The sequence below is a fragment of the Penaeus vannamei genome, chromosome 34 (genome assembly GCF_042767895.1).
Source record: "Penaeus vannamei isolate JL-2024 chromosome 34, ASM4276789v1, whole genome shotgun sequence".
Classification (NCBI taxonomy): domain Eukaryota; kingdom Metazoa; phylum Arthropoda; class Malacostraca; order Decapoda; family Penaeidae; genus Penaeus; species Penaeus vannamei.
Window position 1 is genome coordinate 6,114,870 of NC_091582.1, and position 17,500 is coordinate 6,132,369.

Consider the following 17,500-nt stretch of genomic DNA (forward strand, 5'->3'; position numbering starts at 1 on the left):
GTATTACTGATTACTATCATTTTCAACATGAAATAATCTGTATCTCGCTTATACATCCGAAGTTTAAAAATCTGACATTTAGGTAACATTCGTATTGAATTGGTCTTTACAATGGTAACTACCAATTTCAAATCGATTCAAATTGCCCCCTGTTGTGATGTACCGACCGTTGAGCGAAATGTAACGGAAATATTTCAATCCTTCCTTATTAGGATATTTTTAAACATTAGTGCTTCGTATGTGATATACGTATATATTACCTCGTAAACTAAAACATATTACCAGGGAGTCTCGATCAAAGCATATTTCGTGTGTAAAAGGACACAAAACATACATTTTTTTTTAGATATATTTCACAAAATATTTTGTCATAAATCATGGTGATATAATTTTTTCCTGATATTGGTATAAAAGTGTTCCTTGAACATTCACGAACTCATATCTATGCACAATGTCATGATTAAATGCCTTATGCACGATTGCCGCAAGCAAAAGTCCACATGGGTGTACCTGGGCGCTCATTAGCGACGTACCTCTCCCGGTGCTGAGGGACTCGCACGCCGGCTGCAAGACAACGAGCCATAGCAGACGGTTAATACTCGTTTGGTAGTTTCCTCATCCATGTACCCATACTATACGCTAACTATCTTAATTTAACCCCCTCCCCCCCCTCTGTCAGGGACAGTCCCCTTAATGTTAAATTTTAAGGTATAATTGGTGTGGGTTTTCAAATAAACAGGTTCTGCTTCAAAATATTTTTGCTTCTATTCTCTGAACTTATCCTTATGTTGGAGTATCCCCATTCCTTGTCTTATTTCATATTATATTCCTTTCCCCCCCTCCCCTACCCTTTTATTAGGTTATGAACAGATGTTAAACAACCAAGACAAATATTGAGGTGTGAATCTTTAATGACCTCATAGTCAGATCAATATTTTTACTTGTATTTTATCTTAGGTAGATGGATAAATAGTTTTCTTTTTAATCCCTTCTGTAGTTACATTTTAGGCAAGCATTCTACACCCTCACTGCATTAGTCATAAGAGGTTTGAAGAATTGGAAACCTTATTTTTATAATGTGCAGTGGTTCCCTCCCACCTGGTAAAAAGAAAACATATATGGTATTTGAAATTGCTTTATATGTTCTAATTATCCGAGTTGGAGGGTAGATGGCACATTGAGTGTTTTCAGGGTGCATTAGCTCTATTGTTATGTGACGAATATAGAGGTGTGCCCTGTATTTAGGAGAATTTTTTCTGTCTCTCATTTTGTAGGAAGTACTTTTATGTGCCAACTAGAATGGCATAAAGCATTCTACATCCCCACTGTACATCATAGAAATAGGGTTTTCAATTCTTCAAACCTCTTATTTGAAAATTTCCAGGTCAGCATTCCCATGGCAACAGTTCAGACAAGAATGACAGCACAGACACTGATGGTAAGAGACTATTTTATACTTCAAGTGAAAAATCTTGTCCCAAAGCTGGAAAAGCAAAGCATACCAATTACAGTAATGCATGATACTATAACATTATGTGCATAATGTTCTCCCCACTTACCTGCTTGTAGATTTAGTATGATTTTTTTTTTTTTGCTGTGCCACAATTAGTCCAGGCTTTATTTATATGTCAATGTTTTTCTGTATTTTTTATGGAATATCAAGTGATAAATGCAGTCCAAATTCATTCACTTCAGTTTATTTATTCTCAGCATTATATAAATTTCTTTTCTCATTTTGTGCTTTAGAAATTTGTCTTTGAATGTTGGCTCTCATCTGGAAATGATCAGCTGTCTGCTGTGTTTTTTGTCTTTCTTTTCTTTTTAAGCAGAGTTAGGTTTTGATCATATTTGTAAGATCTGAGGTCTTGTAGGTAGTAAACCTGCCTTTAGTCCATACTAGAGACAGTGGTATTCATAGCTAAGCAGACTCTATTCTTGTTATACCATCTATGAATTATAGATCTTTAGAGATCAGAATGTTAGGTTAAATATTTGTTGAGGTGATTGAATGGTTCTGAGTAGAAAATCTGCACTGCTTTTTCCAGATTAAGTATTAAAGTATTAAGTATTAAAATGGCACTAAATCTGAAGTATAGATGGTGAAGTTGAGGCAAGAACAGGTGTTGACACAGGCTACAGAAAGTAAATGTTGCCACACTATAATTTACTTTTATTGACTGTTACAGTCCTCTTGTTATCCTATTGGGGAATTACCTTATGTTTACCATTAGTTTGATTTCATTTATAAAGATGCTGAAATATTCCCTGAATAGGATAAAAATTCCAAAGTAAAAACCCTATAATCTCTCCAAGGTGTAACTGAATGCATAACCATTAGCAAAGGAGGAACATCCCATCACATGATGAGTCCACACACAAGTGGAAACACATCCTTGCCATTTACATATTCTTCACATTGTTATTGGTCTCTGTCCTCTCCTTCCTATCCAACTGCACCATTTCAGAGACACTTACTGTGTGTAATTTTGAAATTCCACATCACTGAAGGTATTAAAAAAAAAAACATGTGTGTTTGAATATTTTCTACTCAGAGTCACATGTTCTTCAATGTCAACAAACATCTGATTTAGCTTGTGGGTAAATCCTGTAGAATGTAGCTTTGGTTCCAGCAGTGTCTTCAGGTATTAGGTATTGATCTATGTAAGATGTTTTCCTAATTTTGCCATATTTGATATCCCATTTTTCTAGATCCGGCAGTGAGACTTATGTTTGCATGCATGAATGCAAGTACATTTCAGTAAGAGACATTTAATTTATCAGATATTGTTGAAGCATCAAGAAATATTTCAATTGTATTCTAGGATACAAAGAAGAGATGGAGTAGTATGAACAAGTTGCTAATATCTTGAAATAAATGCTGTTGATTTTAAAGATTTAAAGGCTACCAATGAGTGAGAGACTGAAGTGATAGTGCAAGCATTAAACACAGATCATAGTAGGGTATACAGCCTAAAGCCCTTCTTCACTCCAGTGGGATCAATATATCCATGACTCAAACTACAGTAAACAGAAGGTCCGTGGCAGATAACCCTATTCTCCATCCTGTGCTCATCCCAGGAATGATAACATCTAGCAACTGAATGGAAGATCTGTTACCTCTGAGCTACCCAGACACTTCCAATTTTAGTCATACCTGACCCAACCAAGATCTTGTTTTATAAGTATCAGCTTTATAGGGCTCTTCAGAGATAAAAAGAAAAAGAATTATGTTGCTTTTCCCAACAATAATTTTTTTTATACTAGAAACTTCTAATGCTTCACTATGTATCCTCAACTAATACTATTGAAAAAGTAAAAGAAAACCTCAAAAAGATCTTCAATCAACATTCCTTCCTTCTTCCTAATGCTGATCTATCTTGATCAGGATTAGAAAGAAAACATAATACACAGGCAGTTGAAAGGAGATTCAGCACTTCTTTGAATTCAAGAACTCAAAGGCAATATCAGAAAAAAGAGACAGGGATCTGGATAGCACAGAATACTTCAGCTACAGAAAACTAGAACTGGTGTGAGCTGAGCTGAATCTTCCAAATGGAGCAGTGCCCTTGAAAGGAGTTATATAAATGACACTTTGAATATGCTTTGAAGATGGTGGTACCGGTATCAGAATAAGGATGATCTATGCCATATTTCAAATATATGTAATTTAATTAGCTTTGGATAGGAAAAGATATATAAAGATTTTTTTCTAAAATTTCTTCAGATTAAAATCAGCAGCAGCTACATTAACTGCCAATAGTTAGGTAGACTGTGTTAGAATAATTCTTGTTTTTACCAGTGGCTTCTGGATATGTGCATAAACATCCAGCAATACATTTTCTCTTAATTTCTCATTTATGTCCATAAGCAGAAAGGGAGAAAAAGACTTTAAACAAACAATGAAAATATTTAGTTGTCATCATGTCATCTGGTGATTGCTGATATGGAGGAGCTTGTAGGTCACGTGTCACGTTGCATGAGAATATGAACCTCTCTGACATTGCATAGGTATTAATGAAGCTGCTGCTGATGTAAGCACACCAGTCGGGCAGAAATCCTTGATGGAGGATAAGGAACAAGTGGAAGATCAGGCAGCAAAGGAGACCAAAACTGATGATAGCAATTTAGAAGAAACTGCTAGTGATTCCAAGAGTGTAATCTGCCAGAAAGAAGAAAATGATTCAGTGAAGGATAAAAATGAAAGCATAGGTAAGGCTTGAATGTTTGTTTCTCGGAGAACAATGATTGATAATGTAAAAGTAATAGTAAGAAGAATATAGTAATAATGGTAATAATGAGGATGACAGTAGCAATAGTAATTATGATAATGATAGTGATCTTAATTGTAATGTTAGCAGCATTATTATTGTTGTTGTTATTAATATATCATTATTATTGATATTGTTACCTATATTATCATCATCTTTGTTATTATGAAGGCAACAAACAGGTTGATGGTTCACATATTTTTCTCTTTTTGAGCAAAGATTCTAGTAGTAAGTTCAGCCTTCCAAGTCCATTCATAAAACTTTGCCTTGACTCCCTTTGAACAATGGATCACAAACTCTTACAATATATATTGTTAAACAATTGAAATCCACCTCTGGGCTTTTCAGATAAGGTAGATGCCTTTTAGAACTTGTTTTGTAAAATCTAGGCCGAGGATTCTTAACCTGGGATCCAGGGAAGGGTTTCAGGTGGTCAATGAAGATCAAATAAAGATCAGTATTGATATTAGTATGTTTTTATTGTTGGATTGTCTACTTTGAATTTTGATGATACTTTGTGTATCTCATATATATATATGAGACAATCAAAGCTCAATAATTTAAGTACATTATATGCATTGCTTGCAAAGTTGGGTTTATGTAAATGTGGAGGTCTATTGCTTTCACCAGATTCTGAAAGGGCTCAGGGATTCTAAAAAGGTTAAGAATCACTAACCTAAACCATAATTATACTGCGGCAAGGTATGGAGTCACGGGGGGTGTGGGTAAAGAAGCACCAGTCTGCCCTTCTAATATTTAGGAGATTATTTTTGTTTGAATGTAAAACTTCTAGCTCAGGAACTGTCCATGCTTTAATTATTTTTAAAATCATTTTAATATTTTACTTTTAGTTTTTCTAGTACTCATATTGTCTACTTGTGTTATCATTTTTGTTACCCCTCCCCAGTTCATTCCTTTTATGTGCATTATTGATTCTAATATTCCAAATTAATATTCTTAGCAAGTAACTTTTTTTTTTCTTTTTTCTTTCAGCTGACGAATATGGATCCTATATTAAAGTCACATTATCTGGATTTTTCCTGTGTGAGGTATGAGTTCAAAGGCTTGGTAAGGTAGATCCTGTAGCTCCTTCAGTGACCTAGAAAATCTTTACAACTTTTTATATTACAATTGAAATAAGTTTATTGTTATTTTCATAATTGTGAATTGTTGTTTTTTATGTGTGTGGTATACATGAATATACGTGAGAGAGAAAGAGTGAGAGAGAGCGAGAGTAAGAGCGCAAGAGAAAGCGAGAGAGCGAGAAAGAGAAAGAGAGAGTGTGTGCTTTTTGTGTGTGTGTGTGTGTGTGCATGTGTGTACGAGGGTGTGCGCGGGTGTGGGTGCGTTCATGTGTGCCTGTGTGCATACATTTGTGAGCATGCATGTATGTATACATGTGTGGGTGTGGGTGTACATGAGGTAGGTAATCTATTATAAAAGACATTTAATTTCAGATTAGGTCTGATATATATCTCTTAATGTTGATTAGTATTTAGATTAATAAGAGTATTTAATTATGATATCAAAACACATTGTTTCTTTACCCTCAAGTAATATAGCACAAGTGATACTGCCATTGGAAAGTAATGGATGTATGAGGAAAAGTTCTTTCCACCTTTATGTAAGTGATGAAAGTTCTTATAACGCTTGCATTACCATAAATGTTGGTAACATCAGATTAAGCTTTTGCTGGAAAGCAGTAGTATTGTCAAATATGCAATGTGTTTTTCTGCAATGCAAGATCCAAGATTAAATTCTAGGTTTAATATCATACTGCTATTAAAATTAGTAATCTTTTGAGTTACAATCACATCCTTCTAAATTTGCATTCTGGTTTATCACTTCATATAATTGTTTCTATCATATCACACCAATGAGACAAAGCTAAAATCAGTCAAGAGGGAGAATGCATTATTATTAAAGGTTTTAAACCATTTTCATTTACCTTGCTCTCTGCCCTTTTAGCTTTGGTATACACGATTTTTTAGGAAATGCAATGAAAATGGGCTTTCATTTGAATATTGTATCTCAGCATTGAATGCTGTCATTGTCAAACAAGTGATCAGCTGCCTAGTACGTTTTTATTATACTCAAAAATTAGAGTATGATTGACCCCTGCAATTTGGAATCATACCAAAAAAAAATTTGTCTTGCATTCACTTGGCCTACAAACTGCACACTTATCAGCGCCTGCTCACGTAATCCTAATGCCCGTATTTTGGACCATGTGATTGCCATGAAGCAACCAGATCCAATGGCATAATCTTGTAGCTGGGATATTTACCACCCAGCATTTAGGCTTATTTATTGTGTTGTGACTACATGTCATTGGCATAAATGGGTTAAAGATCTAAGCAACCTTATGCTAAATATGCTCAAAATATGTCCAACAGTTGGGAGTAGGTTGCAGATAAGTAATTATGGTTTACTCAGTGGAAATGCAAGTATTTGACCAAGCAACAGTCATCTCTTCTGAACTGGGAATGCTGAAGCGAAGACCAATTTATCTATTCAAGAACCACAGCCTATTTCATCTTTATATCATAACAGTGGAAGCCTCTTCCATTGTTATGAGCCTCACTGCTACAAAATTGGACATCACCCAAGATATCTTGAGGAAGGACAGAAAGTAAACGAGAGTAGTCTTCATGCTCATGGATCTACAGCTCAGCCTACAGGTGTGATACATTGTGAAGAAAGAACAGCCAGGATACCTTTTTCTTTTTTCCAGAAGGAAACAGTCGAAAAGGGATACATCCTTGTCATCTAGTGGGCAAGATAGGGGAAAGTGTACTCTTTTAATGGGGACGATATAGATGCTTGATATGCCTTTTCTTCATGAAAACTTGTACGGATAGATTTAATTTGGTGTTAAAGTAGAATCATGATGAAGGAGGAGAATATTCAAGGAACACATTTGGCTCTTTACAAAATTGGTGGTGATTCCATTAACATTACACAGATTTTGTTGTAAGATATGCACCTGTTTACCATCTTGGATGAAAAAGTGTTGATAATATATTTTTAACAAAGTTTCTTCCCTACAGGTTTGTTTATCAGAGATGAATGGCTTGCCATCCTTAGCACTTCATGTCAGTGGTATGAAACATTTAAAGGTAAGGAATAATTGGTACAAAATCATTAGAATTTTCTGCTGAGGACACAGTTATTTATAGAAGTTTCAGTTTTGCAATTCACTAGCATCAAAATTAGCTGGTTTGAGATAATTGAAATGAAATTTGTTAGGATGGTAGATTAGTAAAGTGCTGTACTTATAAAGAAAAAAAAATCTTGAGCTAACCCTAAAGAGGATGGAGTTGACTGTTCAAAAGTTACATTTTAGATTTGTTGTATATATAGAGTGGCTAACTCATTACTGGCAAGTACCTGAATATGAAAATAGTTCTAGTTTTTGTAAAAGAGAAAAATATAATTTTTGGGGAAAATGGCTGTACATGTTCATATTTTAGATATTTTGACATTCAAAACATGTGGCTCTACATTTTTCATACCCCCCCACACACGCAAAAAAAAAAAAAAAATGGTTTAATTGCTCTTGTGGAGAGGTTTCAAAATTGAGAACATAAAATATCATTTGTTATTATTTTATATTATTTATTAAAAAAAAAAATAATAATAATAATAAATAAATAAATATACATCAAAATAAAGCTCAAGCATTGAGTTTTCAGTGCTGTTTATTTCAATATCTGTCTTTGTTTTTCCTGAATATAATAGATTGATTTTTTCTCCCCTGTATTAATGCATAAATATGTAAAGTAAGTAAACTTCAAGACAAGTTACTGTTCTTAATGTACATTTTGCTAAAAATGTTATTAGCAGCTGAAACTGTATTCTTTTTTCAGAGAGTGGCTGTTTATGAGAAGAATAAAGGCAAGTAAACAGGTGTTATTGTTGCTGTAACATTATAGAGGTTTAACAATTGAAATATATAAGCATTTTCCTGTCTGTTTGGTTTGATGCAAATGCCTGATGCATCCAAGCAATGTGCATGATTGGACCAAAATTCAGCCAAGTTAAACATAATGGAAGTAAAGCTGCATGACAAGCCTCACCAAGACAAAGAAAAATAAAGAAGTCTTTTTAACTCTCCCTAGTTCCTACAATCCTCCTTTTCCACACTCTTGCTGCCTTGGAGGAACAGGTTAGATAACTTTCCACCATTGGCTTAAAAGCATGTGTTTGCCACCTCTTGAGTTTTCATCTGGGTGCATATGTGCTATTCATGGGAATTACTTGTGCTTTTCCTATGATTATTGCTTGTCATATTCATGGGGGATGCTGAGTGTTATGATTTTTGTGTGTGATTTTTGTATAAACTCTAATATTTTGGATTGTGGATTGTGTTTTTGGTTGTTCTATATTAACCCCTATGATCTGGATGATGTTTCAGTCCCATTGTGGAAAAATCTGGGTAGAGGGCTGGGTGACGTGAACATGCCATCATCAGACAAAATGGCCGCAGGCTGGGTAATGCGAACTTGCCATCATGTGTGTAATGCGCTTATCAGCACCTTACACATTATTATTGAGATAAGATATTGACTGCGAAGGCCATGGTGATGGAAAAGACTCACCATGAGTGCACAAACTTCTTATAGTGTGAGTTGATTCATTTGGTAGTTAGAAGATGGCTTTATTATTATTCCCATCAATAAATGAATATGGAATGTAACGTGTGTAAGCTGTGACTGGAAAAGCGCCGGCTCCATGGAGAATGCCATTTCCAGGCTGCACACCATATTCCTGGCCACTGTGACTGGCGGTGCAGGTTGTAGTACGGAAAATTAAAGATTATGAAAAAATAAGACAAATAACCATATGTTCCATATTTTTTCTACCTTGGTGGACTACACTTTGTATTGTAACTGCACATTATGATGGCTCCAGAGTTTCCTCAAGACGTTCCCAGTAGACATACAGAAAGGGTGAACTTGTACATGTTCATCTCTTCCTGAGATGTGATTAACTGGATAGATATGCATAGAAGTCGAGGTTCTCCTAACTTCTTCAAGTTGTAGATTTTGTTTTGATATTCTACTCTACAGACAGAGTCAATTCACAACATTATGAATTGCTCCTTGCCAATCCTCTGTGCTCTCAAAGCTGTTAGTCTTTTGGGTTATTATCCAGCCCTTTGAGATGACATTATTGCACATCTTTTTAAGCTGTCCTCTAGATGCCCCTCTTCTTGTAGTTCCCAACCTTCGTGACCGGCTCCCAAGTAGGCGCATACATTATCCATGACTGAAGAGAGCAAATGCATTGTACCATCTTTACCAACCCCCTATATCTAGGGAAGTAAGTTAATGGGAGTCCTTTCATAATATATTCTGTGTTGTTCCTTTTGTGTCACAGTCTGTATTCCAATGGTTTTATAAATATTTTTTGCCTTTGTCATATATAAGAGTGGGGTCCAGGTGCTTATGTACTTACACAAGTGGCTGCTTCTAGCCAGTACTTGGAAGGACTGTGATATATTCTGACAGGACATTGGTTTGTGGGTCGCCACTTCAACGTCTAAAGTCTTGCCTAATACCCGCAAAGGCCCTTTATAGGAACACTCTGGTAAGACCAGTGTCCCTTACTCTTGGAATACATAGCTTACAGGACTAGGAAACTGCTTTGGATTCTTTGCTTGATGAGGTACTTGGGATTAGTTTTATTAAGGATATGTACCAGTAAGACAGTAATGGATTTTTTTTTCTTCGTTCTTTCCTTTTTTCATTTTGTCTTTGCCTTTTTAGGTTTTCTTTCATATAACTTTTTTCTCTTTTTCTTTTTTTATTGCTGCATATGTCATCTATTTCATAGGATCATGTGTATCTTTTTATTTATCCTAATATATTGATTATATTACATAGAGTACATTACATGCACAGGTCATAGGTGCATATATGTTATAATAGGTGACTAGGCACCATATACCTCTGTTAGTGCAGTTCTTTGCTTTTACTCTCACATCACTTTATTTATGTGCTAGTTTGACTATATTTTGCATTTCTTTTGCTAATTTCATGTTTTTATTAATTTTTTACTGGAGTTAATTCTATGTATTTTTCCCGTTTTCTGTTTTCATGACTACCCTACTGTGGTTTGAGATCAGATTTCTTCTTTGTCTTTAAATTTTTTCTGTCTTTTTTTATGATATTCATACACTGCACTTTTTTTTTCTTTTTCCTTCCCTGTATATTGCTTATTCCCCCTATTCTTCTTTGACAGTTGAGAAATCAGGTTTTTGCATCATACTTGGAAGGCGAAGAATGAGTAGTTTGATGTTTTTTTTTTTTTTTTGTAGATGTCTAATGCAGGTATCCCTCCCTTCATGCAATACACCTGTTCTTGTTTCACAGTCTATGGAACTAAATTGTAATCCAATCTACTATTGGCAAAGAGGGGGAGAATAAGGACTATGGGAGTCTGCTGTTCTGGCACAATGCTAAATGCAGCTTTACTTGTATTATACTTCACTCATGAATTTTGGTGCATCTTGGCTGTCTGCTCTAATGCATTAAACCTTAGCAGGCAGAGAAATGCTTTTCCATTCATCAATTTTCTCATTATAACAAGATCCAGTTTATAATATATTTATGATATAGTACTGACCACTTCTTGACCTTCATTCAAAATTATGGTGACTTCTAGAATAATTTATATTGTGAAGGGTCTTGTATGTGAATGTTATTTTTGTTATCTCTCCACTCAGCATTGATTTGCGCAGATGGAAGAAACCTGGCCCTACAGGAGATGCAAGAACAGAAAAACAGTAATGAAGTCAAGAGCAAGGATAACATGACAAAATCTAATAACAGGTATGTCAAAAAACAGAGTAAGCTTGTAATTGCAGTGTTGTCACATATATGCCAGTTTGCATGAAACAATAGTAATTATATATGATCCCTTAGAAAAAGATTGGACATTTTTCATGCCTTATCTTGTATTTTTATCCAGAAACAAAAGAGATGAAGAGAGAGAGAAAATCCGATATAGAAAAGACGACAGAAGTAGAGATAGAGAAAGAGTGAGAGGCCAGTACAGAGGTGAAGATAGAAATAGAGATCAAGAGAGAGACAGAAGCCAGTACAGAGATGGAGGCAGAGATAGAGAGAGAGACAGAAATAGGAGCAGAGAGAGAGAAGGGTTTAGAAGTGGGGACGGCAACAGAAATAGGTTTGGCAATAGGGACAGATACAGAGATGTAAGTCAAGAAAGAGACAGATACAGAGATATGAGCAGAGGGAGAGATAGATATAGAGGTGCAAGCAGAGACAAAGATAGATTTGGGGGATTAAGCAGAGCTAGAGACATATACAAAGGTGGAAGTGGAAGTAGGGATGGAGTCAGATATAGAGATAGAGGTGGAAGCAGAGATCGAGACAGATACAGAAATAGAAGTGGAAGCAGGGATGGAGTCAGATACAGAGATAGAAGTGGAAGCAGAGATCGAGAAAAATACAGAAACAGAAGTAGAAGCAGAGATAGAGACAGATACAGAAACAGAAGTGGAAGCAGAGATCAAGACAGATACAGAAACAGAAGTGGAAGCAGAGATCGAGACAGATACAGAAACAGAAGTGGAAGTAGAGATCAAGACAAAAACAGTACAGGCAGAACTAGAGATAAAGCTAAAAATATGAACAGAAACTGGAACTCCCCATTTCCTCCATATGACCAGGCAGGATACAATGATGGCTGTAATTATCAAGGTGAGGACATGACCAAAGGTGTTCATGAAGTATGATTGTGTGTTTCCATTGTTTTCATATATTACATCAAATGTTGATGTTATGGATATTTACGGTTTCTAAGAAAAAAAATTCTACTTTTCCTAAAGATCAAACACAGAGGAGTGATGATTTCCCTCATAGAAGCAGCAGTCCAGTGCATCAGCATAATGCCAGTTTATATTCAAGAAGAGAAGAGTCAATATGCCAGGCAACAGAGAACTCAATTTACCAAAAGACAGAGAGTCCATACCATGGAGGAGGGAATTTATATCAGGAAAGGTATTACAAGTACTTTGTTTCATAAATCACATACATGAGAGGAGTTTGATTGATTTATTTGTATCAACATTCTTCCTTGCCTTTTTTGCTTGCGCATGTGCATAAGTACATAATTTGTATTTTATATTTTCCATTATTGTGTTGGTTCCTCACCACCACACATTTGGTTTTTTTTATTAATACATGCACATTGGCCTTTCCAGGGAAAGGCTCAGTAGCATTCAGGGTCTTCTTCAAGGTCAGTTTCAGAGACAAGGTACAGCTTGCCAAATGGATTTCCTCTATACAAAGCCTCAGACTTCAAAGGAAGGTGTTCTTCAAGGTGCAGTTGGAAACTGGTTGACACATCTGGTTTGTATTTATTTTTATCTATATATTTATTTTGTGTGTGTGTGTGTTTGTTTGGTTAAATGTTCCATGTATACTCGAGTTTTTGACAGTTTCAGTAAGAAGTTGTTTTATTTGATTTTCTTTGAAACTTAGAAACTGGGCTTGATAAGAGTAAATGTACTTAAGCAATTAAGATACTAAAGTAAATTCAAATCCATTAGTATGTTGTGTACACTTGAAATATTGTTGACTTAGTATTACAAGTAAAGAAACATGCTTACCAAGCAAACTAACCATTTCAGGCATCATGCACTATGAAGAGTAAGGAAGATGTTGATATGGGTTTAAAGATCATAAGCCTGTTCTTGAAACCGCTGAAGGAATACAGTTGCAGACTGCAGGATGCATCATCCTCTGATGTAGGTTTTATGTATATTCTTGATGTAGATTTAAGGTTTGGTATTCATATACTAGAAACGATAGTATATATCTACATATTAATGGATAATTGAGTGGCTGGACTATATGAATCAAAATTGAGATATAAGTGATATGTATTCAAATTGCAAGTTGTTTATATTTTTAACACTTTTTTTCTTCTCTTTTACAGCTGATTGCTGCAACAGAAGTTAATTTGCGATCTCTAAGAGAATATAATCTCTCCAAAAGCCAGACTCTGCCCAACAAGCAATCAATAATGGATTTTCTGTTGAAAAATAGTGCACAATCGACCTTAAGGAAAACACAAAATGAACAGCAGCGTTATGATTACTAATATTTTTTAGAGAACAGTAAGATGCAGGTGTTTCATGAACAACATGCATTCATTCTTTAGCTTTATTGAAATTTATATACTATTAACACAAACTTTTATATTTGTTTTCCAATTGAAGTTAGTTGTTCCTTTAGATTTACCAAAATTCATGTTAAGGAACTTAACTTTTGTATGTAATTAAACTTTCAGTTTTGATATACCACTGCGGATGGGAACATTATATGACCCATATTTTTACATTAATTTTTGTGTACCTAGATTTTTGAGATTTTTTTTTTTTTTTTTTCACTCTATGTAAGATTGCAAGATATACTTTACAAATAGAATGTTAAATGGAAAAATGAATACTCTACCTGTTCTACAATGGTAGAAAAACCCACAATGCACAAACTACATTTATTAAAATCGAGACAATAGTTATGAAGTCCTCCTGGATTCCATCTGGGAGTCTAGTTTGTGCATTGTGGGTTTTCTACCAAATAGAACAGGGCTGTCAAATTCATTTACCCCAGGGGGCCACATTTCACCCTAGTGAAACAGCAATATGGTTAATATAAACACAGGAGGCTATTTCATTACAAAAACACAATAATGGGAAAAAATGTAAGAGTGTAAGTAATGAACTTAAAAGACAAAGGACTTGCTTAATTAATAATGTAAAGCAGCTAAATGTAAGACTGAAATAGTAAATGTGCTGCAGGCCACATGTTTTACACCCCTGAAATAGAATGTTGTACAGATATTTGATGTACTAGTTATAAAATTTAAGAAATTGCTTTTATTTTTGTTTATTCTCCTAAGGAAAAGATATGCATCATGTGATATCACTGTAGCCCGCCACCCCCTTATATATGGGGCAGCGTCGGTGGGGGTGGCAGAGGGGGCATCCACCCGGAGCGACTGCCAGAGGCTGAACCTCAGGGGGGAAGTCAAGGTGGGGGCTTGGAACGTCCGTTCTTTGCGTCAGGATGATTGGTTGCCTCTACTGTCGAGGGAACTGGGGAGGCTGAGAGTTGAGGTGGCTGCTCGTTCGGAGGTAAGGAGGCCTGGCAGCGGCATGACCTGTGTAGGTGGCTACACCTATTACTGGTCGGGCCACAGCGACGGCCACCATCTCCAGGGAGTAGCCATTGCCATCTCCAGCAGACTCCAGCCCTCGGTATTAGAGGTTACTCCTGTTGATGAGCGTATAATGGTATTGAGATTGAAGCTATCTTTTGGCTTCATGTCTCTTATTGCTGTGTACGCTCCTACCGATGTTTGTAAACTTGACGTGAAAGAGATGTTCTATGCCAAACTTACATCTGTGGTAGACAGATGTCTCCGGCGAGATATTCGCATTGTTCTGGGCGACTTCAATGCGGTACCTGGCTGTGATCGAGCTGGCTATGAGATGTCTGTCGGTCCTCATGGTTCAGGAGCTGATGCCGGTAGCGAGAATAGCCTCCTTTTCCGGGACTTTGCCAGGTCCCAGAAATTGAGGATTTCTGGCTTCTGGTACCAGCGCCCAGACCCACATCGCTGGATATGGTACAGTGATGCGGGTAATGCAGCCAAGGAGATCGACCACATACTCGTTAGCACTCGTTGGAGGATCCTTCAGAATTGCAGGGTGTACAGGAGTGCTGAGTTCTGTGGTACTGACCATAGATTGGTTGTAGCTACTCTCTGGGTCCACTTCAAAACTTCCCAGCGGTCAAATGATCACCCTAGAGTGTTTCATTTGGACAGGCTGAGGGAGGGGGAGTGTGCCCGCGGGTTTACTGAGGCAATCTCTGATCCTTTCGCAATGCTTGGCAGTCTGACAGACCCTGTTCTTCTGTGGGATACCTTTAAGCGTGAAACGCTTGATGCAGCTCAAGATACGATTGGTGTACGCCCGAGAGCAGTACAGAATTCCATCTCGCAGGAGACACTGGAAGCCACAAATGCATGTCGTGCGGCTCGTCTGACAGGGGATCGGGAATTGCACCGTTCGCATGTGCGCAGAACTTGGTCCCTGTTAAGAAGGGACAAGGAACAGTTTATTAGGAGTCTTACAGAGGAGGTAGAAGGCCATTTCTTAGTAAATGACCTTCGTCCTGCATACCAAGCCCTGAGAAAGCTGAACTCCAAGCCCTCTTCACAGGTGACAGCAGTTCGCTCAGTTAGTGGTCAAATTGTTTCAGATCCTGTTGCGGTGAGGGAACGTTGGGCTGAGTATTTTGAGCAGCTGTACCAGGTTGACCCACCAACAGTTAACTTGGATGCGGGTAGTGTCGAGATCCCGCTGCCGGATCCACCCATCAGTGAGGACCCTCCCTCCCTAACTGAAGTTAGGGGGGCGATTTCCAAGCTGAAGAGTGGTAAAGCAGTGGGTATCTGCGGCATACTAGCTGAACTGTTAAAGGCTGGTGGTGAACCTATGGCACGGGGGTTACATGCTGTCCTGGCTGCCATCTGGCGGTCCGGTTCCGTTCCTCCTGACCTGTTGAGGGGTGTGGTCATCCCTCTCTGGAAGGGGAAGAGGGACCGTTGGGACTGCAGCAACCACCGAGGCATCACACTGCTCAGTATACCAGGCAAGGTTCTCGCCCACATCCTTCTGAGACGTATCAGAGACCATATACTGAGGCACCAGAGACTGGAGCAATCCGGATTCACTTCTGGTAAGTCAACAATAGACCGTATCCTCGCGCTTCGAGTCATTGTAGAGCGCCGCCGTGAGTTCGGGCGTGGGCTGCTTGCAGCCTACATCGACCTCAAGAAGGCGTTCGATACGGTGCATCGGGAGTCACTTTGGGAGATGCTGAGACTGAGAGGAATTCCAACAAGGATTACTGGACTAATAGCAAGCCTGTATACTGGTACTGAAAGTGCTGTAAAGTGTGGTGGGGGCCTGTCGAGCTTCTTTCCTGTTAGTTCAGGAGTGAGGCAAGGCTGTGTCCTTGCACCAACTCTTTTCAACACTTACATGGACTGGATACTGGGCAGAACTATTGTTCAAAGTCATTGTGGAGCAACACTGGGCAATATCAAGGTTACAGACCTTGACTTTGCTGATGATGTTGCCATTCTATCTGAGTCTTTGGAAACCCTAGTGGCGGCTCTCGATGCATTTAGCAATGAAGCGAAGCCCTTGGGTCTAGAGGTCTCCTGGACCAAGACCAAGGTCCAGGAATTTGGGGACTTGTTAGGAGAACCTGTTCAGTCGGTACGTGCTTGCGGCGAGGACAATGAAGTCACAGAGAGCTTTACATACCTTGGTAGTGTAGTTCATAACTCTGGGCTGTCAGACCATGAAGTCAGCAGACGGATTGGCCTGGCAGCAGGGGTCATGAACTCTTTCAACAAGAGTATTTGGAGATGTCGGTACCAGTGCAGAAGGACCAAGCTACGGGTTTTCAAGGCCCTGATAATACCAGTTTTGCTATACGGTAGCGAAACCTGGACATTGTCCTGTGCCTTGGAGGCTCGTCTTGAAGCCTTTTGTTATAGGTCCTTGCGCCAGATCATGGGGTACTGTTGGCGGGACCATGTGTCCAACCAACGGTTGCACCGTGAGACTGGCACAGGACCTGTTATCTGCACAATCCGTGATCGCCAACTCAGGCTATACGGCCACCTGGCTCGCTTTCCTCAGGATGATCCTGCCCATCAGGTCGTCTCTATTCGAGACAACCCTGGGTGGAGGAGGCCTGTGGGACGACCGAGGAAGTCGTGGCCTGGGCAGATCGACCAAACCTGCCGTGAAGAAAGAGAGATGGGCCGAGTCCCTGCCTGGCGTCTAGCCATGAGTGATCCTCGTAGGTGGAAGCGAAGGGTGGATGCGGCTATGCGCCCCCGTCGGCGTCAGCCCCCTTCATGATGATGATATCACTGTAGTAAAGAAATCACATGTTTGTGTATTTCATATTTATTTTTTTCTGTGGCTATGCCTTATGATGTTGGGAAAATGAAAGCAATGACCTCTTTACATGTACATTCTAGTACAAATGAAAGGTACTACAAGAAAGGTACATTGGGAGTAAGGTCTGCAGGTCTTCTCCACAACTGTTAACTTGGTGTTATATGAAGTTGCTTAGAAATTTACTGTTGTGCTGAGACGATGACTGAGA

The 17,500-nt window shown here is 38.1% G+C and overlaps 1 protein-coding gene across 1 annotated transcript; it reads left to right on the forward strand.

Annotated features, from left to right (window-relative positions):
• Positions 1-1,384: 1,384 nt before the first annotated feature.
• LOC113807803 (uncharacterized protein DDB_G0283697) lies at positions 1,385-14,179 on the forward strand (the record flags this gene model as incomplete). Its single annotated transcript, XM_027359124.2, is given in 11 exon segments — positions 1,385-1,438; positions 4,009-4,209; positions 5,262-5,317; positions 7,319-7,387; positions 8,138-8,165; positions 10,999-11,104; positions 11,244-11,998; positions 12,127-12,298; positions 12,502-12,649; positions 12,931-13,047; positions 13,239-14,179. Coding segments are annotated over 11 exon segments (1,871 nt in total), but the record flags the coding sequence as incomplete, so codon positions are not given.
• Positions 14,180-17,500: the final 3,321 nt, after the last annotated feature.